General features: G+C 41.5%; 1 protein-coding gene across 9 annotated transcripts in view; it reads left to right on the top strand.

Annotated features, from left to right (window-relative positions):
• Positions 1 to 6905: 6905 nt before the first annotated feature.
• The window catches only part of MAP2K5 (mitogen-activated protein kinase kinase 5), a 270602-nt gene continuing 254790 nt past the window's right edge, over positions 6906 to 22717 (top strand). For 8 of the 9 annotated variants that reach the window (XM_047074888.1, XM_047074887.1, XM_047074889.1 and 5 more), the window contains exons 1-2: positions 6906 to 7585; positions 14503 to 14551. In XM_047074888.1, the coding sequence (XP_046930844.1) occupies positions 7451 to 7585; positions 14503 to 14551 (184 nt within the window). In that variant the 5' untranslated portion in view covers positions 6906 to 7450. Of the gene's footprint in view, positions 7586 to 8658; positions 8742 to 14502; positions 14552 to 22717 lie in introns of all 9 variants that reach the window. The other variant, XM_047074890.1, reaches the window with a different exon arrangement.

The raw sequence follows: 22717 nt of genomic DNA, 5'->3' as shown, positions 1-22717 counted from the left end.
TGTAAAATGTTAGCAAATGGAAATATCCTCTTTTAGATCCTAGTTGCTGGGTAAAGAATATTAGCTACTACTAGTATGAGGTGTTATATAGTGTTGCTTATAGCTATTTTGGTTGCACTTATATCATTTTAAATACAGTTTATGAACATTGTACTACTCCATTATATTATTAATTTATCTTCAGTGATATTTATAGTATCAATTTAAAAGCAGTAAAACTTCATGAAAAGTAGCTTAAACACAAGGATTTTGATAAACAAAAGCTTCCAGTTTTTAAAAGCAAATCATGGAAGCTGTACTTCTTAAAGAAGATGTAAAGTTTTTGTATTGTTGTTGATGATAGAATTATGAACCTTATAAACTCAGTATTTTTTAGTTAACCTAAATACATAAATCTATTTGAATTCATCTTATGAAAAGAGATATGTCATTAGATATATGATCATTATATGCTTTAGTGATTCATGGACCTTGTTACATACATGCTTTGTAATGTATGAATTATTTAGTAAGAAAAATCACAATAATTTTGTTGTTACTCAAAAATTTATGGGTTGGCAGAAACAATTATGCAGCCCCTGAAGCTGGTATGTTAAGGTAACATCATTAACACCATGTAGTATGATTTTTTTTAGTAGTTGCTTGACATAACCTTTACTGCTGCTGCTAGAATAGATCAGTAATTTTATAACAATCTGTCTGTAAACAGAACATTGAATTTATTAACCACAAGGTGATTCATTTTACTCTATTTTCATATAAGTGCATAATTTAAAATCAGACCTAAAAAGTGGTCTACCCAAACTCTAAAGGAAGAATATAAAAACATACAAAATGAAAATTAATACTCTCGTAGGTTAAAATTTTTAACTCCATTTAATAAAAGTGGATATTTTCATTTCAAAAAATGTATATGTTTAAGAATTGAATGAAAGTCCATGAAGATAGGAGATTATCCTGTAACCTTTATTTCTTTCTCTCTTTTAACATTCATCCATATTAAGTAGGCTCCACACCCAATGTGGGGCTTGAACTCACAGCTCTGAGATCAAGAGTCACAGGCTCTACCAACTGGACCAGCCAGCACCCACCCCTCTTACAGCCTTTTTTATTATGTATGATATTAACGCCCCTGCTGTGAGATGAAACCAAAATTTTAGTTTTTTATGCTTTCAAATTTCCAACATTAAAAGATGAAGGAACCAAGAATTTTAAAGTTTGGATAAAAATCTAAACAGTGTCACCTAATTTTACATTACATTTAAAAATCAAAATTCGGGGCTCCTGGGTGGCTCAGTCAGTTGAGTGGCCAACTTCGGCTCAGGTCATGATCTCATGGTTCGTGGGTTTGAGCCCTGCGTCGGGCTCTGTGCTGACTGCTTGGAGCCTGGAACCTGCTTCGAGTTCTGTGTCTCCCTCTCTCTGTTCCTCCCCCACTCATGCTCTATGTCTCTCTCAAAAATGAATAAACATTAAAAAAAAAAAAAAAAATAAATAAATAAATAAATAAATAAGGCTCTTTGTGGAATGAATGTTTGATGATTCAAAATTAAAAAGAAAACTTGTCTTCATCTTTAAGAGTTTTCAGAAACGGATACTTTAACTGGAGATCCTATGGATTATTTGCAAAAACAGCAACAAGTTTTGAAATACTTCACATGTCATGAATTAACTTACCCTCTTATGGATTCTGAAAAAATAAAAGACTGGAATCTTGTTGCATTATGCTTTTGAGGCATTTCATACTGTTTTCTCATACAGAAATGTTGCTATTTTATTTTATTTTATTATTTAATTTTTTTTAATGTTTTATTCTTTTTTTTAAATGTTTATTTACTCTTGAGACAATGCGAGAGACAGAGTGCAAGCAGCAGAGGGACAGACAGTGGGAGGCACAGAATCTGAAGTGGGCTCCAGACTCTGAGCCATTAGCCCAGAGCCCAATTCGGGGCTCAAACTCACAAACCAAACTGTGAAATCATGACCTGAGCCAAAGTCAGACGCTTAACCGGCTGAGCCACTCAGGCGCCTCTCTTTTATACTTTGAGAGAGAGAGAGCACAAACAGGGGAGGGTCAGAGAGAAGATAGGGAGACACAGAATCCAATCCAAAGCAGGCTCCAGTCTCTGAGTTGTCAGCACAGAGCCCGATGCAGGGTTCAAACCCACAAAGTGTGGGATCATGAACTGAGCCATTTTTTTATTACGGTAGCCTTTTTTATTACGTAAAAAAGCCATCCAGCCGCCTCAAGAAATGTTGCTATTTTAAAGTCAAACGGAATGACACGTAGAAGTAAATGAAGTAAAACATTAAACAGAAAGTACTAGGATCAGTTAGACTTACTCACTTTAAACAGAACTAGAAATAATATGTTAGTAACTAGAAGACAAGAATGTTTTAATTGAGTTGGCCAAACATGGAATAGGTTCCCTCTTGAGGCAGTGAGTCTGTTGTTGGATATGTTCGGAGAGGCTGCATGACCTTAGGTAGACATGGAGAGAATTCTTGAATTGCGCAGAGGACTACATTGGTGATTTTGTCAGTTTCCTTTAACCCTGAAATTTTATTATCATTCTTGCATGCATGCCTATCTCTGATTCCAAATCATGCTATTTAGTTTATTTTTTATTGCTGTTCTACTATATGTGTAATACAAAGAACCTTGTTTTAAAGATAAAATATATGGTTTAAGTTCTTGTACCAATACCAGTTAAATGACTGAGAAAAATTAGAGCTTTCTAAATCTTAGTGTCTTCATGTACAGAAGGTGGAGTTTAATACTTACATAGTATTTATTTGTGCCAAGTCCTAGACTCTATACATACTAACTCACTTAATCCTCTCTTAACGGCCCAGTGAGTTTGGCACTGTTTTTATGCCTATTTTTTAGCTGTAGAAATCACGAAGTCTTACCCAAGGTCACACATAGTGAGTGTTCCTCCAGTCCTTGCAATCTGTCTATGGAGTCCATGGTCGTAACCTACAATGCATAGACAATTTTGTCACATTATGGATGTGGAAGTATTTGCAAGCTATAAAGTGCCACAAAAATGTGAGATATATTTTGTTAATACAAACAAAATAATACAGATATGTTTAAACAATGAAAAGAAGGAAGTAATAAAGCTTAAGTGATTTGTAGGGACAGCAGCCTACTTTATCTAAAAGAAAATATATTGCGCAGAAATTCAATCTAATGACATTAAAAAAATTTTTTTTAATGTTTATTTATTTTTGAGAGAGAGAGAGAGAGCACACAAGCAGGGGGAGGGCAAAGAAGGAGACAGAATCTGAAGCAAGCTCCAGGGTCTGAGCTGTCAGCACAGCTCCCCATGCGGGGCTCGGACTCACAAACTGCGAGATCATGACCTGAGACAAAGTCAGATGCTTAACTGACTGAGCCATTCAGGCACCCCAACATTTGAAAAATTTTTAAATATTTATTTATTTTGAGAGAGAGAGAGCACGAGCACAGGCATGCACACAAGTGGGGGAGGGGCAGAGGGAAGAAGGGACAGAATCCCAAGCAGGCTCCACACTGTCAGCTCAGAGCCTCACAAACTGTGAGATCATTAAATTAATGAATTCATTTTAGAGCATTCAAAAATCCGTAGCATCTGGCACATACTAGGTGCTCCGTGACTGTTAAAGTGTTGTTTCTGCTTCTGTGCGAGTGCTGGACTTGTCTCACTGTTCTTTTTTTCCTTCCTGCCAAAACAGGAAAGAATAAACTTCCCTGTCACGCTTTTAGGGGTTTATCTGTGCTCATTTTTGTTCATGCCTCTTCATGTTCTTTTTTTTTACAAACTAAAGGATATTAGGCAACATGAAGAAAATGTTTATGGTTTAGTTGTTGTTGCTACTGTAAATTATGTAATTATATCCTCTTGCAAGTAATATTCCCAAGACACGATTGCTGGTGTGTTTGTTTAGATTTACAGAAAAATTGCAAAGGTAGTACAGAGTTCCTTATAAACCCTCATCCCGATTTCTCTGATATTAGCACCTCATGTAACTTAGTTGCCAAAAGATATCAACACTGGTTCATTATTGCCAACTGAACTGCAGATTCTGTGCAGATTTCACCAGCTTTTCATTACTGTTCTTTTCCTGTTGCAGGATTCCATTGAGGGTCTCAGACTGCATTCGGTCATCATGTCTTCTTAGTCTTCTCAGGTCTGTGAACAGTTTGTTTTTTATGACCTTGACAGTTTTAAGGAGTACTTGTCAGGTATTATGTAGAATGTCCCTCAATTTCGGTTTGTCTGATGTTTTTCTTATGATTAGATTGGGGTCATGAGTTTGGAGGAGAAGACCACAGAGGTCAAGCGCCCTTCTTACTGCATCATATTAGACAGCACATGATCCCAACATGACTTATTACTGGGGATGTTAACCTTGACTGCTTGGTTAGGATGGTGTCTGCTAGGTTTCTCCACCGTAAAGTTACTGTTTTCATCCTCTATTTTCATCATGTTCTTTTAAATCAAAATTAATCAACAAATATTTGAGCTTTATACATAAGGGCCCACAGTAGGCCCTGAAGGAGGTAAGTGGAATTCTCGAACACAGGAGGCAATCAATATTTGCTATAAAATCTGTAGTTCTTTGGGAGTCTATAATGATTGTTGTCGCAGTCTTGATGGTGGAAAAGCAAAGGAGCAAGTGAGGCTCAAGACAGGCAGGAGGTGCACAGGGCAGTTGCATTCTTATTCTTCAGTCCACTTTGCTTTCAGAATCCATTCATTCACTCAACAGCTATTATTCAAGTGCCTGCTATGTGCCAGGTACTATTTTAGGTACTAGGGGCATGGCAGTGAATAAAAAAAACACATATAGTTCCCTCCCCTCATTAAGTTATAGTTTACTGGGGAGACAGGCAAATGAGTAAAACCTGTGACATGTTAGATACGTGCTAGGAGAAAAATAAACTGGCTTGTATCTATGAATGGAGTGTTTTGGGGGCTGGTTTGTAATTGCCATAGTGTGTGCTAAAGGAAGGCTGCAATTAGAAGGTAACGTTTAAGTCAAGACCAGCAGAATGTGCTTTTCCAGGCACGGTGTCCATAGGCACTTACCGCGGTCCAGCATTAGGGGCGCCTGTGTGGCTCAGTTGGTTAAGCATCCGACTCTTGGTTTCCGCTCAGGTCACGATCTCATGATCTCACTGTTGGGTTCATGAGCTCAAGCTTTGCATCAGGCTCTCTGCTGTCAGCACAGAGCCCACTTCAGATCCTCTGCCTTGCCCTCTCTCTGCCCTTCCCTTGCTTGTGCTCTTTCGCTGTCTCTCTCAAAATAAATAAACTTAAAAGAAAAAAAAAAAAAAAGAATGGTCCAGCAATAGAATTCTAAAACTAGGATTACTGTATGACCCAGCAATTCCACTTTGGGGTATATCTCCATCCAGAAGAATTGAAAGTACAAATTGGGTTGGTTTTCCCCATAGTACTATGAATTAAAAAGCTGTTTTAACAAATAATAGGTTCATAGAAAATCTCCAGTTTTGTGGTCTATATTCTCAAATAATAGGAAATGAACTTTCAATAAAAAAGTACATGGGTACCTTGGGCAAACTGTTTATTTCTCACAGGACTGAGGTACGGGTGGAAAAGGGCAATTTCAGAATATCTGGAGCATCTGATTAAATGAATTTCTACCTAAGCTATTAATTCACAGTAACTAAAAAAGAGACAATTTATCTCCTATGTGGACTTTTGAATTAAATATAAAAGAAACTCAGGCAGAGAAATATATGCACAAAAATTTTTGGTGTTCTACTTAAACTAACCAACATTTAAATTATTTTTTCTCTTGCATGAATAAATTCTGAGTGTGGGGGGGGGGGAAATGATCACTCCTCTCCCACCGAATTTATATAAAATTCAGCACTCAAAAGTAAAGCGACATGAGCACGTTCATTAGCAGGAGATTATGGCCCAACCTACACAATGCGATTTGTAAACAAACTTTTATATAGAAACCATAGATCAACACAATTATGCATTTTAAAATCTGAGGTTAACAAGGCATTTAAAACAACCGAGGGTTATTGCTACTGCCTGTGATATCACCGATTGTGTAAACATTGCTATCTGGTTGAAATTTTACGGACTAGACCAGGTATTTTCTGCAATGATTTAATAAGAGAACAGGATGCCAGTACTCCAGCTGTCCCCTGGCAGTTAAACTCTTCCCTGAATTTTTTTTTTTTTTTCTTTTACTGTTGCTTTTAAATGGGGGGACTGTTTGCTATTTCAGGGCAATCGTGGGGTAAAAGAACAACAAAAAAATCATACACTGTTTGCTCAAGTGGGAGGAAGACTATGATAATTCTGTATCTGTGGAGTGGAAGAAGGGGAAAAAAGTGTTGAGTTCTTGCCTTACTCTTGATTTGGTGCACAAACCCCGTCAAGGTAAAGGGCTTGAAAAGTAGGTATAAAAGCGAGGCGGAGTTTCGTCTTTCTGGGGCTTCCGCAAACAGTACGCAATTTTAAGACGACAGTTGGGCTGGAGTCCGCCAAAAGCCCAGTTTAGTTTCCTCCTTCGTTTGCTAGATGGTTTCACCCGGCTGCCTTTAACGAGGGTCGCGAGTGGAAAAGAAAGGAGCGTCACTCGGTCGCCGCGGGCGACCACGGGCCGACGGAGACCTCCCGACAGGCCAGCCTAGCCCGGCCCTCGTGCTCGTCCCCGCCCCTCGCGCTCGCTCCTCGGGTCCCGCCCGCCGGGGCGCGGTGGCGGGGCTGGCCGGGAGCTGCCCTCATCCAACATGGCGCCGCGGGAGGCGGGTCCCTCTCTCCGGCTCCCGGGGTTCCGGTGCCGTGCGTTTTGGTTCCGGAGTAACAGTGCCCTCGCCGCGCCTTCCTTCTCCTTTTGCCGCTGCCGCTGCCGCCGCAGCCGGAACGTTCGGCCCGGGGCGGCTGGGGCCGGGCCCGCGCGCGCCGCGCCCTCTGACTCGGGGTGGGGAACAGGATTCGCTTCCCGACGGAGGGCCCTCCTCGACTCTCGCTTGGTTTGGCGGCCCCGGGTCTCCTTCCAAACAGCCCCCGACTGAGTCCCCTCCAGTCGGGGACCCTCCCCCTCCACTAAGGAAGAGTGGACACCTGCCGCTCTGTCTCCCTAAAACGGGGTCATCTCCTCACACCCACACAGACGGCAGGGGGCTTCACGATCCGGTTCGCCCTCTTTCCCAACTCCAGAACCCTCTGACCCCCGTTAGTTTATATTGGCCCCTGCCTCGTGCCCCATCCACGCTCACAGAGAGGCAGCCCCAACCCCATACAGGCTGGGCCTGGCTTGCTGCCTGCGGGTCCCTTCCAGACCATCCCTCTTCTTCACTCCCCCGACCCCCTGTCCTGTTCCCCTCCGTCCCCTTGTCACCCTTTGGAGCTCTCGCCTAACCAGGATCCAGTGGGTACCTCCTGCCCCAGGATGTGAGCCCCTGTAACCTGTAATGCTGTGGCTGGCCTTTGGCCCCTTCCATGCCATGGAGAACCAGGTGCTGGTGATTCGTATCAAGATTCCAAATAGTGGCGCGGTGGACTGGACAGTGCACTCCGGGCCGCAGTTACTCTTCAGGGATGTGCTGGTGAGTGGTAATCTCAGTGTCCAAAACCCATTGAGGAGGGCGCAGGGATTTGTGGGGTCGTCAGCACCTTGACCGCTGAATCTCAGCCTGGTTGCCCAAGCTAGTGGCCGTGGCCATTGCTGGCCTCCTGTGGGGGCAGTTTTATTGCTTCCATGACAGACATTGATTAATTGCATGGACTGAAGTCTGGCAAATGTGCAGGACCCTGGGGAACTAGAGATGAATCAGATTGAACCCCTGCCCTCAAGGAGCTCGCAGCTGGACTGGGACATACACACAGAAGCATCAACTGGATGCAAAAAGCTGAGTCTAGAAGTTTTTTTTCCCCCAAGTGTTTCTCGGAATGTCCCTGGCCAGATTCCAGCCATGTCTTTCTACAGAGTTCCCTGAACTTGGTGACCAATAGGGAAAGAGAAACTAGGCAACTGGAACTTACCATGTTTCAACAAACCCAAGGTGCCATTGGTTTTAAGATACTATTTTGTGTACCACTCAGAAAGAAAAAAAAAAACAAAACAAAAACACTGCCTGTTAAACTGTGACATGCTGTGCATTATACAAAAGCAGCCCAATTTCAGAGATGTTAAAAGTGGAGGAAAAGGTGCATCTGAGAATCAATGCTGTGTTATTACTCTCAGGATATATTTCAAATAAAGTCATGGAATGTGAGAGCAGAGTGTAACCTCAGCAGTGGTCTGTTGAGACCTCTTATCTTTTTTGAGATAGTTACTGAGGAGTAGTGAGGTGAAACTGTTTTTCCAAAGTAGTGTTGCTCACGAGTGGGGGAGTCAGTCCCAGAACTCAGATTTCCTTGCTTAGTAATTTTTTTCCATGTGCTGCACTGCCATTTCTCATCTTTTAGCAGACATTTGAGATAGAGTGTATTGTGCCCATTTTATATATTGAATAATTGAGGTATCAGAGGCAGAACTGACATACCCAGAAGCATGTTGCAGGTACTAAATCTATAGCGGAAGTTACCTGCAGAATAAGATGGGGCTGGGTAAAGGTTCTTGGGAGGAGGGAGATCTGTCATGTGATTTTTTTTTTTTTTTTTTTTTTGGTTGTCACAGGTGCCACCATCAAAATTTGATTCCTGTACCTATATTTTGAATTCTGGATGTTGTGGACCATCCAAACCATTACAGATTTTCAGGTGTCTGGGCTACGAGTACAGAGGCTGGAGTGAGCCAGCAGCTTCCAGTCTTGTCCACCAAATGTTACCCTTCTCTTTGTGTCTGGAGTTCGCGCACTCGCGTGCATATAGTTTTCTTCTCGTGACAAAGCCCAGACTTCTTAGCATGGTCCTCTAGGCCCGTCTGGATTGGCTTCTGCCTGCCTGGCACCACACCACACCACACCTCACCTCTCCCCACACCCCACGAGCATCCTGTGCTCCAGGTTACATAGAATTAACTTTAGTTCTCCTAGGCTGTCTCCACTCGGTGCTTTTCTTCAGCTAGCCAACTCCTACGTGTCCTTTCAGAGCCCAGCTTCCCTTTTCCTCTACCGTAGTCTTGGTTATGTGCCCCTCCTCTGTGTTCCCACAGCATCGTTGGGGCAAAGCTCACAGGTTTTGTCACAGTTTTATCTCACTCTTCCAGTAAATGGTGCATTTCCGGAGCAGATGGACATTCATTTCCCCTCTTTCTCGTGCTCCGTAGGACCCTGAAATATTTGTTCAGATATTTCAAAGGGAGCGTTAAAAAAGATGCATGTGGTTATGGTTTTGTGGACAGCCTGCTAGGTTTTGAATCAAAACGTGGGTTTAATGGGGCGACTGGGTGGCTCAGTCAGTTGAGTGTCCAGCTCTTCATTTCAGCTCAGGTCATAATCCCAGGGTTGTGAGATCGAGCCCTGCATTAGGCTCTGTGCTGAGCATGAAACCTGCTGCAGATTCTCTCTCTCCCCCTCTGCCCTGTGTGCTCTCTGTCTCTCTCTCTCTCAAAAAAAAGTGAGTTTAATTGCAAGCAGTCTCACTAACTAGACAAGTCACTCTACCTCTTTTAGCCTCAGTTTCCTTACTTGTAAAATGGGGACAATACCTGCCTTCAAGGCTTGTGAAGATTAAATTTTTTTTTTAACGTTTATTTATTTTTGAGACAGAGAGAGACAGAGCATGAACGGGGGAGGGTCAGAGAGAGAGGAAGACACAGAATCCGAAACAGGCTCCAGGCTCTGAGTGGTCAGCACAGAGCCCGACGCGGGGCTCGAACTCACGGACCGCGAGATCATGACCTGAGCTGAAGTTGGACGCCTAACCGACTGAGCCACCCAGGCGCCCCAAGGCTTGTGAAGATTAAGTGAGATCGTGTCTGTGATGAGAAAGGTGTGAGCTTTCTTTCACTTTGCTCATTTGAAATAACAGAAGATATTTAGAACACAGTGATACAGTGTTTACAAACACAAACTCTGGGCCAGATTGCCTGGGTTTAAATTGCAAGCCTTACCAGACTCACTTGGGCAAGTGTCTTTTGTGTCTCAGTTCTTTACCTGTAAAAAAAAAAAAAAAAAAAAAGAGGGGTAGAGGATGAAAATAATGCCCACTTCATAGAGTATGAGGACTACTGGAGTTGATACATATAAAGCACTTAGAACAATCTGGAATGAGGTAAATGCTCTGTAAGTATTGTTGTTACAACATAAGGGACAGGGCCTGGCTCTTTTGCTTCTTAAGCATCTCTCTATTGTACCTTGGCTCCAGCTGATTGGCTTTACTTTTTTTTTTTTTTTTTTAACGTTTATTTATTTTTGAGAGAAAGAGACAGAGCATGAGCCGGAAAGGGGCAGAGAGAGAGGGAGACACAGAATCTGAAGCAGGCTCCAGGCTCTGAGCTGTCAGCACAGAGCCCAACGTGGGGCTCAAACCCACAAACTGCGAGATCATGATCTCAGCTGAAGTTGGATGCTTAACTGACTGAGCCACCCAGGCTGACTGGCTTTAAAGTCAACTTTGGACAATCGGTCCTACCATCTAGAGTGCCTTGTGTCCTCACATGTGCCTATGTGCAGGTAAGCCCAGGTGGAGCATGTTTAGAGCCCTGATGAAGGGCTCTTGACAATGGGTGCTGTGCTATCTCCTGTGTTCCTATAGCAGGCTCTACGAACTGCACGTACAGATCCTGGTGGGCACCTGTGATTTCTTCACCAGGGTCACCTCATCTTTTCATCAAAAAATTGTCAAAAAACTGGACACCTGGGTGACTCGGTTGGTTAAGCGTCCGACTTCGGCTCACGTCATGATCTTACAGTTTGTGAGTTCGAGCTCCATATCAGGCTCTCTGCGAATTAGCGCAGAGCCCACTTTGGACCCTCTGTCTCCCTTTCTCTGCACCCTCCCTCCAAATAAACATTAAAAAAAAAAAAAAAAAAGAAATTGTCAAAAACCGACAGCTATATCAGCGTCTTTGGCTTGGAACCTTAAAATTTAAAGCCAAATGAAATCTGGAAGCATCCCCCTCATCTCATGTAACTCTCTTCTCCCCGGTTTTCAAATTCGGAAGCGTGAACCCCAGAGGGGGAAAATGCTAAAGCCACACAGCTCGTTTTTGGTAGGACCAGACACAGAAGCCAGAAGCAGTTTGTGGTCACTGAGTCATCTGTATCTGAGAGGGTTTTGTACCTGAGGTTGTAGTCGAGGGCTCTCATCACTGCTCTGTCAAATAGCTGGGAGACCTTGGACAAGGCACTTAGCCTCTCTGGGCCTGTGTCTGGGTCTGAATAATTCAGGACTGGCTGCAGGGTAAAGTAGGCCTAGCTGGTCTTCAAGGGCAGAGACATTTGATTATCTGTTTTTCAGCTTTCTGTGTTCTTTTCCTTGTAGACACAATCTCCGGTTTGGGAAAATTGTGCAGGAGATCGCAATTAGTGGTGCAAGAGAATGTTCCCCGTATTCCTCTTGGTATTTGAATCCTGTCTCCCAAGTCCCAGCTCAGATTTCCTCTCATCTGTGAAGTTTTTACCTAGACTGAGCCTGTGATTTTTTTTCTGCCTCCTGAGTTAGCAAATACTGTATTTATGTCTTTTGTCTGGCTCTTATCAGCCTATAAGTGCACTGTATCGTTATTCTTTTAGGTTTGTCTTTATCTGAGTGACCAGACTATAATCTTCCTAAATCTTACTCTTCTGTAGCCTACAGCTTTGTGATCTTTATGCTCCTGGCATGCGTAGATGCTTAATTATACTTTTGGTCCATCATATATTTGATTGATATATTAAAAGCATGGAGAAGAAAATGACCAAGAAATGATCACCATTAAAATATTTAAATTTAAATTTTCTTTTGAAAGCTTCTTTAGGTAAATGTTATGTTGTGAATAAGGGCTTTTTCTCTTTTCCTGAAAATAAGTCACTTAAAATATAACTGTAAAATATACATAGAATTATTAAATATGTCCTGGTTAGAAATGACCAGTAGGTATTAACTAATTTTGAAACTTTTCAACTCTTCAGCATTATGATAAGCCCCACCTTATTTGCTTTAACAGAACGATATGGCTGGTTGTGTTCCCATGATCCCTCAAGCAAGTTTGCTTTTTTTTTTTTTTTTTTTTTTTTTTTTTTTTTTTTACTCTTTTTCCCCACATGAGGTGTAAAGCCTATGTGACTCCTTGCTTATGGTGGTGGGCAAAAGGGGCCACTGCTGCCCCCCAAGGTTTTCAGCTACTTATTAGAAATTTGCTGTTTGACGGGATCTGCTGTTCATAAGTAGGAAGGATCCTAAATTAGTTTGCTGATGCTGTAGAGTTCATGGCACAAGATCTAGGTGATCAGAGTTCCCTGAAAGAAACGACGACGTGGAGGGCTGGGGGTGGTGTCCCCCAGCTTGTTTTTAACCACACCACTAGTTAGAAAAGGTCCTCAATAGATGCTCTGGAAGGATGATGGGAGTGAACAAATGACTATCCACCAATCCTCAGGTGCTGAAATTTTGGGTTTCATTGTTAGGTAAGCTCTATAACTTTCCAGTCATCAGTGACTTGTTTTATTAATTTAACAGACACTATTGTGGCACCTACCGTGTGCTAGACACTCTTAAAATCCCTTTATAAATGTGAACTCATTTCGTCCTACGAGGTAGGTGCAGTTATGATCTCATGGCCCAGATAGACCCAGTCACCGAGCTGCTGAACAGCAGAGTCAAGGTCCAGCCCTAGCAGTCTGGCTCCAGCCCACACAGTCAGGCTTTACACTAGCTGTCTGTAGAATTTATTCCTTACTCACTCTACAGTTTCCATTTACCTGTCAATAAATACTTTTACCTACAAGTGTGTAGAATTTTTTTAACACTCGATTTTTTTTTTTTTTTACAAATACTTCCTCAAAGTTGATGTTGCATGTGCTAAGACTAGAGTCAGAAGGAAAAAAATAACCTCCTTTGGGTCTAATGAGCGAGGGTTGCCTAAGATAGTTCTCTTTGATCAATTTTATATGCACAGATTTATTTTTGAGGGGAAAAAAAGGCACTCTGGAGGCGAGGCTATTATGCAAATTTCCACTGCAGCAAAAGCTTCTAAAGAACTGCCTTCAGAAGGAAGTTGCAGCCGCCACTCTGCTAAGTGCCCCGCTTGGAAGGGCTGTGGGCTCCCTGCTGAGAACTACCGTAAGCCGCTTTGTCACCCAGCTGCCTGGTGCCAGTTCTGGCAGAGCCCAGGAGGGACGTTGTGGCAGAGTCCCTGAGAGCAGTGAGGTTTGCAGACCGTTTAGGTGGGGCTGGACATCATGGAGGGTCATCTTTCCCAGTGCTGGCTATTTCTTGAGGATGTCCCATGCCTCTTGAGCTAAGCTGTCTCCATAGACTGATTTTTAAGATTTCAACTTTACAGGTTCATTTAAATATTGGTATCAGAATATATAAACTTAAAAAAAATTTTTTTTTGTAGCCTAGATTAACTCTGTTCCAGTGTCATTCAATATACGTTTTCCAGTTGCTTAGGAGTAAAGGTTGATAAAAATTGTTTGTATCAAATGTAGCATTATAGGTTATGGCATTATTGGAATAATATGTCACAGAAACTTGTTTCTTGAACTCTTTGCACTACGAATACAAGGCACGATGTTGCTAGTTACATATCAGAAGCTGCATTTGAGTGTCCACAATGTGCTAGGTTAATTTATGTATATTATTTAACTTAATTTTTGCATTATCTCTCTAAGTATTACTAGACTCCTATTGGAGGATAATCAGATTGAGGCTCAGAGAGGTTAAGTAATTTATTTCCAGTCACAGAGCTAGTAGGTGCAGACCTGGGATTCAAACCCAGGCTAGTCTGACTCCTAAACCCCTTACTCTTTCTACTGGCAGTGCACTCCACAGCCTCCCGTAGAAGAAACTGTTTATTTGTTTAATACACAAGGGTGTATTTTTTTATTAAAAATTTTTTAATGTTTATTTTTGAGAGAGACAGAGCATGAGCGGGGGAGGGGCAGAGAGAGAGACAGAGAGAGAGAGAGAGAGAGAGGGAGGGTGGGAGGGAGGGAGGCACAAAATCCAAAGCAGGATCCAGGCTCTGAGCCATCAGCAGAGTCCAACGCGCAGCTCGAACCCATGAACCCATGAACCGTGAGATCATGACCTGAGCCAAAGTCAAACACTTAACCGACTGAGCTACCCAGGTGCCCCCACAAGAGTATATTTGTATATACTGTTGAATCAAGAGGGAAAGATTGTTACGAATACATAGTAGAGGAAATTTTGTAAAGAATCTCCCCCCACCCCCCCACCCCCTGCCCCAAAATAGAGATTTAAGCTCTGGCCTCACATTGCTGGGCTAAGTGTGATTATGAGCTAATGTTTTTATAGTTTATGCCAACATTTCAAAAATCTTCTTCAGGTTCTCATATTTCCTCTAGGATTTGCCACATGTTAGCAATAAAGAAGATGGCTAATTGTGTTTCTTTATTCTTTCTTTGTTTAGGATGTGATAGGCCAGGTTCTGCCTGAAGCAACAACCACAGCATTTGAATGTAAGTCTGGCTTGTATACTTTCTTGACTATTTCTTTCTGCAGTAATTTTTCAAAGGGTTTATGGGTTGTATTACTTTAGAAACTGACAAAAACAGATTATTTATGATCATCATATGGTACATTTAAATATTTATAAATTAATGCAAGTTTAATGATGATACTGAACTGAGTAATATTTTCTTATTTAATCATATCTTGGGTGTGCATATTTCTATAATATAGCTTTAATTACCAACATGACCTTTATCTGCTCTTGCTCCTCACTGTAATAATATTGTGGGACGAAATGAAACGTGTAAACTACCTGTAGGCCAGTGATTACTGATTAAGAGATTGTAATCCATTACTGCTTTAACACAGCAACAGAGTAGAGCTTTTAAGTGAGCGTTGCCTGGAATAATTCTGTTTTAGTGGGGCTTGGTGTGGCTGCTACATGATGACAGTAACACTTCAGTCTTGAGTCCTTCTTCCTCACTGTCCCCTCCCCCACCAAAACCAATTGGCCTGGGGATTGGGAGGGGGCAAGATGGACTAGAAAACGAGTTTCCACATGAGCCAAGTCATTGCAAAGGACATCAGGGTCCAGTAATGTTAAGGTGAGAGTTTAGTCCATAGAACAAGGGCTCTGATGTTGAGAAGGATGAAGTAAGGATTTTTTCCCATCTGTTTTTAGAAGGTGAAGGCCACTTTTCCATTAGATGATGTACGGTTTCTTCACAGGATAGTTTACTTGTTCTTGGTTTTTACGCAGATGGTTAATGACAGTGAATACAATGTCTTTTATTTATGCTCTCTTTGGAGGACAATTTGGTGGTACTTAACAAAATATAAAATGTGCAAAACCTTTGATTGAGCAGGTTTTCTTTTAGGAGGCTTTTCAGCAGAAATACCTGCACATGTGTTGAATGCCCTTCAAACAAAATATTCATTGTGGAATTAAAAAAATTTTTTTTAATGTTTATTTATTATTTTTGAGAGAGAGAGAGAGAGACAGCATGAGCAGGGGAGGGGCAGAGAAAGAGAGAGAGAGGGAAACGCAGAATCCAAAGCAGGCTCCAGGCTCTGAGCTGTCAGCAGAGAGCCCGACGTGGGGCTCAAACTCTGAACTTTGAGATCATGACCTGAACCAAAGTCAGATGCTTAACCAACTGAGCCACCCAGGCATCCCATGGAATTATTTTTAATAGCAAAAAATTAGAGGAAAGCTAAATTCCTAGAATAATGGATTAATAAAGTATCCATTACCTGAAGCAGCAGCCAATTGAGCAGCAGCTAAAAAGAATGATTTTATGCATCGACATGGAAAGATTTCCATGATACATTGTTGGATAAGTAAATAATATGTATGGTGTGATCCCATTTTATAAAATAGCTAATCCCTGTACCTCCCAGCTTCGTGTATATCTTGAGAGGCAAGGATCTGCAGAATGCCCACCATAGTGTTTCCAGTGGTGTCCCCTTTGGGAAGTGGACTTGAGGGTTAGAGTGGGGAACGGTTGGCTAGATGAGCACACTTTTTACTTTTCTATACTTCTCTATTGTTTGAAGATTTTTCAACATTCATTACGTGTATTTAAAAGTCACTTGCGTAAAACTCTTAAAATAATTAGTACTTTATTAACCACACTGGACTGTATATCGTATTGAAAAATGGTACGCGTATCTGAAATACTAGTGTTGCAAGCTCTTCAGAGCTTTTTTGGTAAGTCCTTGGTGGTACCCCGGATTTCATGGACAGGCTGATAGTTAACATCTGTTACTGTTGCCAGATGCTGTGCTAAGAACATTCCATGGTTATCTCATTTAATTTAACCTTCACAAATCTCCATGAAGTACTTGGAAGGACTGTTACTAGCTCCATTTTAGTTGAGGAAAGGATATCTGCTCTGAGCAGCTTGCTCAAAGTCTCATAGCTAGTGAGTGGTAAAGTGGACTTTCTCGTGTAGACTCCAGAACATGTATATATTCTCAACCACTGTTGACACATGTTTTGGGAGTTGTCAAAATTCTTGAAATTACTTATTCTGATTGTTTAAGTGTAACAGAAAATAAGTTTATTTTGTACTTCCTATCTTTTTTTTTTTTTTTTTTTGAGAGAGCATGCAGGGGAGGGGCAGAGGGAGAGGGAGACAGAGAGAGTGTCTGTAGTAGGCTCCATGATATGGGGCTTGATCTCATAACCATGAGATCATGAACTGAGCCAAAATCAAGAGTCGGTTGCTTAACTGACTGAGCCACCCAGGAGCCCCTGTCCTTCCTACTTCTTGCTTTCTGGGTCCCACAGAGTGTCTTGACCCCACTGGCTTCCAGAGTGAGGGATCATAGTAATAACATCAATCATTTTAGCTGTCATTTGTTGATGGCTTGCTCTCTTTCTAGCAATGGACTAGATGATTTACCTAAATTGTTGCTAATCCTGACAAAAACTCTGTGAGGTAGGAAAACTCTACCTTTGGGAACCTGAGGCCCAGAGACATGAAATGGTTGCCAAGGGTCATCAGCTAGGAAGTGGAGCCAAGTTTAAACACAGTTGTTTTTGACTGTGAAACATGCACTTGGTATAACCAAGTGTGTCAGAAGCCTATGAAGTGTGTTAAGTATGGTTGACGTGGCTGATGGGTTTATGGTTTATGGGTATGATGGAACAACTCTTGGATAAGTAAAACTTTAGCCAAAGAAATACTTATGGCAATATATTTAACACTGAAAAATACACCTAACACAACAGAAAAAAAAAGTGTGAATTTCTAGGTTTAAGTTCTAGGAGATCTCACTCCTTTACTGAAATAAGAGTGGCAACTCTATACCCATCTGTGTCTGGACAAGTTTTAGGCAAAAACAAAAAACAAAACCCCAAAACACACACAGACAAAATAGTAACAGTCCTTTGTTTCTTGAGCTTAGAGTACTGCATACTTTCCCTTATAGACTTAGAATCCCAGCCTGGCTTTTTTTATGATTGCTCTAGGATGACCTTACTTTCTGAACCAAAGATCTGAACTAATAAATGGAATCTATAGAAGAAGCATTTGGAAAGATGTAGCTTGTAAGCTAATTTGCTGACATTTTTGAGCATTTCTATGGTCTGGAGCTATGATGGAACAACTTCCAAATAAAGAAAACTTTGATCAAAGATATATTTATGGTACTGTGTTTAATATTGAAAAGGATACCTAGCACTAATTGATTTCTTATGCAAAAGAGATGGTAGGGGTGCTACCTGGTTGGCTCAGTCGATTAAGTGTCCGACTTCGACTCAGGTCATGATCTCGCAGTTTGTGAGTTTGAGCCCCATGTCGGACTCTGTGCTGACAGCTTGGAGCCTGGAGCCTGCTTCTATTCTGTGTGTGTGTTTCTCTCTCTGCCCCTCCCTTGATCATGCTGTGTCTGTCTGTCTATCTCTCTCTCAAAAATAAATAATAAACATTTAAAAAAAAATGAATAAATGTTAATTTTTTTTATAAAAAAAAGAGATGGTATTGTCTTTAGCAATGTGAATTAAGCAACAAAGGGAAGGACACTGTCACGTTTACTTGTTCCACACAAATATAGAGGAAAAGAGTTGATAAGTGGAAAAGAGGGGAAAGGTCAGGTAATCTTAGATTCTTCAGTCTGAGAAGTGCCATCCATTGGGTAAGACCTCTGATCCCACCAGATGGAGCTAATCTCCCTCCACACCTTTGCTAGAGCAGGTAACCCATGGGGCCTGCCTTCTGATGAGTTGTGTGCATGTTTCCCTTCTCACTAGATTTTGAAGGACTTGATGACAGGTACTGCGTTTTATTTCACTCTTATCCTCAGTACTTAGCTTAGACCCTTGCTGAATAAAAGGAAATGTTGTGTGCCCATATTCAGATGAGAATCTTACAATTACTGGGACCTAAAGCCAAGTAAGTAGTTTGCTATTTGCATTATTTGTGTTATTACCCAGGCACGGGATATAAACTGGTTGGTGGTGGACCAGTCATACTCCACACTTGACTGGGCCTTCTGTCCTGAGGGGGCAGAGGGTCTACAATGACGATATTCTTTCTGGTTTGTGTTCCTGGGAGTAGTGTTTCTGAGGGGAGTTAGGCTGGATAAGGGGAGGGAGGCCCATTTGTGCTGATCACCTCTTGGACCGATGGCCCTAAGTCTTTTTCATTTTACCCCTTTTAGGTCCTTTTCCCCTTATAACTAGAGCACAAAGCAAAATACTTTCCAATATATAGTGCTTGATTTCTTTTTTTTTTTTTAACATTTATTTATTTTTGAGAGACAGAGAGAGACAGAGCATGAGCAGGGGAGGGGCAGAGAGAGAAGGAGACACAGAATCCAAAGCAGGCTCCAGGCTCCAGGCTCCGAGCTGTCAGCACAGAGCCTGACGCGGGACTCGAACTCACAAACTGCGAGATCATAACCTGAGCCGAAGTCGGATGCTTAACTGATTAGCCACCCAGGTGCCCCTTGATTTCTTTTTTTTTTTTAATGTTTTTATTTATTTTTGAGACAGAGAGAGGCAGAGCATGAGCAGGGGAGGGGCAGAGAGAGAGGGAGACACAGAATCTGAAGCAGGCTCCAGGCTCCGCGCTGTCAGCACAGAGCCCGACGCGGGGCACGAACTCACGGACTGTGAGATCATGATCTGAGCCGAAGCTGGACGCTTAACCGACTGAGCTACCCAGGCGCCCCCCCTTGATTTCTTTTTTAATTAAGAAGGTATAGGTGATCTTAAAAAAAGAATTCAAGCAGCATACAAATGAAACGAAAACTAAAAGTCTCCATTTCCCTAGTTTACTATTTAACAGTGTGTTCTGTATCTTTACAGAAGTTTTCTCTGTACATAATGCATACTATACTGCGACTAGTTCCCCCAACCCCACTTACCTTATATATACGCGTGCATATATATATATATATATGCACATATATGTGTATATATATATGTTTTTATGCATGGTATATATAACCTCTTCCAACATCACTGTGCACAAATCGACTTCATTCCTTTGGATGACTACATTATACTTCATTTTATGGCCATGGCTTAATTTATTTAACCTATTGACGGGCCAATCTTAAGTTGTTAGTGTTTTTTTAGTATTGGAAAAAATGCTGCAGTCAACAGCATTGTCTTATATCTTTCCACATGGTGGAAATATATTTGTAGGATAAATTCCCAGGAGTTGGAACTACTGAGACAAAGAGTACCCCTATTTTACATTTTAATAGCTATTACCATGTTGCTCTCTAAAGGGTAGAACCAATTTACACTCCCACCAACAATGTTTGAGAATGCCCATTTCTCTCTACCCTCACCAACTCTGAGTAATTTTTTATTAGCAAACTTCCTAGTCAGTGTCAATTTGAAAGGTGGAAGAGATTATTATGCTATTGTTTTATTTTTGTTTCTTCAATTATAAATGAGCTTGAGTGTCTTCATTTGTATTTTGATCATTTTGTTTAATTTCTGTGAACTGTTTGTCACCTTTGCCCATTTTCCTTTTAGGTTGTACGTTTCTAATTGACATAAGGATTTTCCAATATTAAGAAAATTGGGGCTTTGTCTCATCTGTTTAGTTATTTTTGTTTAGTTTACTGCTTTCCTTTCAGCTTGCTTTGGTCTTTTTTTTCCCTCTGCTTTTTTTTTTCCCATAGAGAGGGTTGAAATTTTTACATGGTCAGATTTATCATATTGTCCTTTGTGACTTCTGGATTTATGCCATTCTTAGAAAGGTCTTCCACATTCCAGGTATTGAAAAAACATTCATCCGTATTCTTTTGTTCTACTTTAACAGGGTTAAGCACACACACGCATTAGGTATGTGTGTACATACATATGTTCGTATGTGTATTAGCATTTTTTTTTTTTGGAAAAGAGTGTGCACTTTTATTACAAATATCCGAAGATTTGAAAATTTTGTACCACCTCCAGTCTATTTTGGTGAGAGGAGGAATCAGGTGGGGAATCCAACTTTATTTTTCAAGCACATAGACAGTTGACCCCATACAAGTTATTGAATAATTTGTCTTTTCCCAGATGTGAGAACACTTCTGAGATAAAGCTGAATTCCATTACCATAAAAAATCTTGGCTGTTTGCATGTGCGGGCCCTACATATGCTGTAGGAGCCTGACATTCATACAGGCCCGGAGACCCCTGCTGATTTTCACAGTTTCATTAACAGATTAATGAGTACACCAGCACACGAGGTGATAAAAATCAGCTGTGCCCACTGATGAGTTTCCTGTGCATATCTGTTTCGTGTTCCTCCCCCTGGCTCTTCTCTAGACAAGTGGCCGCTTCAGAGTGACTGGTGAATTCTTACTGGTGACTTGAAAGAATCGTCTTAAGTCTGTGTAGACAAATGCTGACTTCTCCCTGTGAATACCATGTGGCCCGCTTTTCCGTGGCACCCTGACTTCACACGTTTGGTCTGTAGCCTTCATAAGTATCTTCGCGCTTGTCAAACTGTGCCTCTGAGTTTTGGTTCGTAAAATATGGTTGTAGGATAAAGCTTTATTTTACTTATGTCTTTCTCCGACCGTGATCATGTTATGCTCACTTCTCGTTTCAGTTGTTTCATGAATTTCTGGAAGATTATTTTGGGTGGAAATTTTAAAGCCGGTTCATCATTTTAAATTTGGCATAATATGACCACTTAAAGGGAAATGGCAATGATATAAGTTGTGATAGACAACCGTAGCTGATGACTGGAGAAACACCTGTAGGAGATACCCTTCATGTCCAAATAGCAAAGACTGCCTCATTAAGAATGATTGGATGAGAAAAGTCTAAATTATAAAATGTTTGGAAATAATAAATTATTTAGAAAAAATGAAGTTTCATTTTTTTTTTTATTTTTCAGAATTTTATTTTTTGAGAGGAGAGAGACAGAGTGTGAGCAGGGAAGGGTCAGAGCTAGAGGGGGACACGGAATTTGAAGCAGGCTCCAGGCTCTGAGCTGTCAGCACAGAGCCCGACACGGGGCTCGAACTCACGGACTGCGAGATCATGACCTGAGCTGAAGTTGGACGCTTAACTGACTGAGCCACCCAGGCACCCATGAAATTTCATTTTCTTAAACTGTAGTATGTGTAGGAGATAAATGGTTGCTTATAGGCAGAACCAGGTAGGTTAATGAAAAATTATAATTCACAATTATACAGTCTAAAGATTATTTAACAGGTGAGAGTTTATTTTACATCCTAGAATTTGAGACTATTTGAAGAAAGCTTTTATGTATTGAAATTTTGGTTGCAATGTCATCCATGTGCAAAGTCCAGATCCTTTTTAGTCTTATGAGAGTAATTGCTTATTTGTAATCTTGCTATGTTGCATGAAAATTAAGAAGTTTAATTCCTTTACCCAACTGCCAGGCTAGTTATTCCTGGAGGGCAGCAGACAATGCTGCTCATTCTTGAGTCTCTAGAACCCCGTCCTAGTGCCCAGCACACGGTAGACACTCATACGTGTTTCTGGAATGCACGGATGGTTGAAGGAATGAAGTAATAAGGACAAACCTTTTGTATCTCATCCGTCACAAAATCACGTTAGCCCTGGCTTTAAAATATATCCAGCGCATGATGACTGCTCAGAATCTCAGCCTGGTTCGGGCCACCATCTTCCCTCACCTACGATGACAGGACTGGGATGATGGTATCCTACCTGGTCTTCCTGTATCTGCTTTTGCCTCCACACAGCCTCTTCTGCACATAGCAGCCAAAGTGATCCTTTAGAAGTGGGATCACAATACTCAGCACCGTCCAGTGATTTCCATCTTACTCAGGAGTAAAAGCCAAGTCCTTAAAATCCCCTACAAGGCCCTGCATTTTCTCATCTGCCCCCAACCCTGCAACAGCATTGATTCCCTGAACTCATCTGTTTCTCTAGCGCCCGCCTGCTGTGCTAGCCACTCTGCCTTTGTTTCAGTCTCCTGAATATGCCAGGTATTCTTCTACCTCAAGGCCTTTGCATTAATTGTTCCCTCTGCCTGGAACACCCTTTCCCCAGACATCTGTGCAACCCATGCCCTCATCCCGTTCAGTCTATCTCAATAAGAGTGTGAGCTACTAGAGGGCAAGGCTTTTTTCTGTTTCCACTGTTACCATCCCCAGTGCCCAGAACATTGCCTGCTACATAGGGACACTTACATATTTGTTGGAGAGAGGAAGGGTGCAAAGGAG

The sequence above is a fragment of the Lynx rufus genome, unplaced genomic scaffold (genome assembly GCF_022079265.1).
Source record: "Lynx rufus isolate CCGP_SWC_20201006 ecotype Redwood Valley unplaced genomic scaffold, mLynRuf1.p SCAF_13, whole genome shotgun sequence".
In the NCBI taxonomy this organism is placed as follows: Eukaryota; Metazoa; Chordata; class Mammalia; order Carnivora; family Felidae; genus Lynx; species Lynx rufus.
Note: the sequence above shows the minus strand (reverse complement) of the source record. Positions and strands in the feature narration are given on the sequence as shown.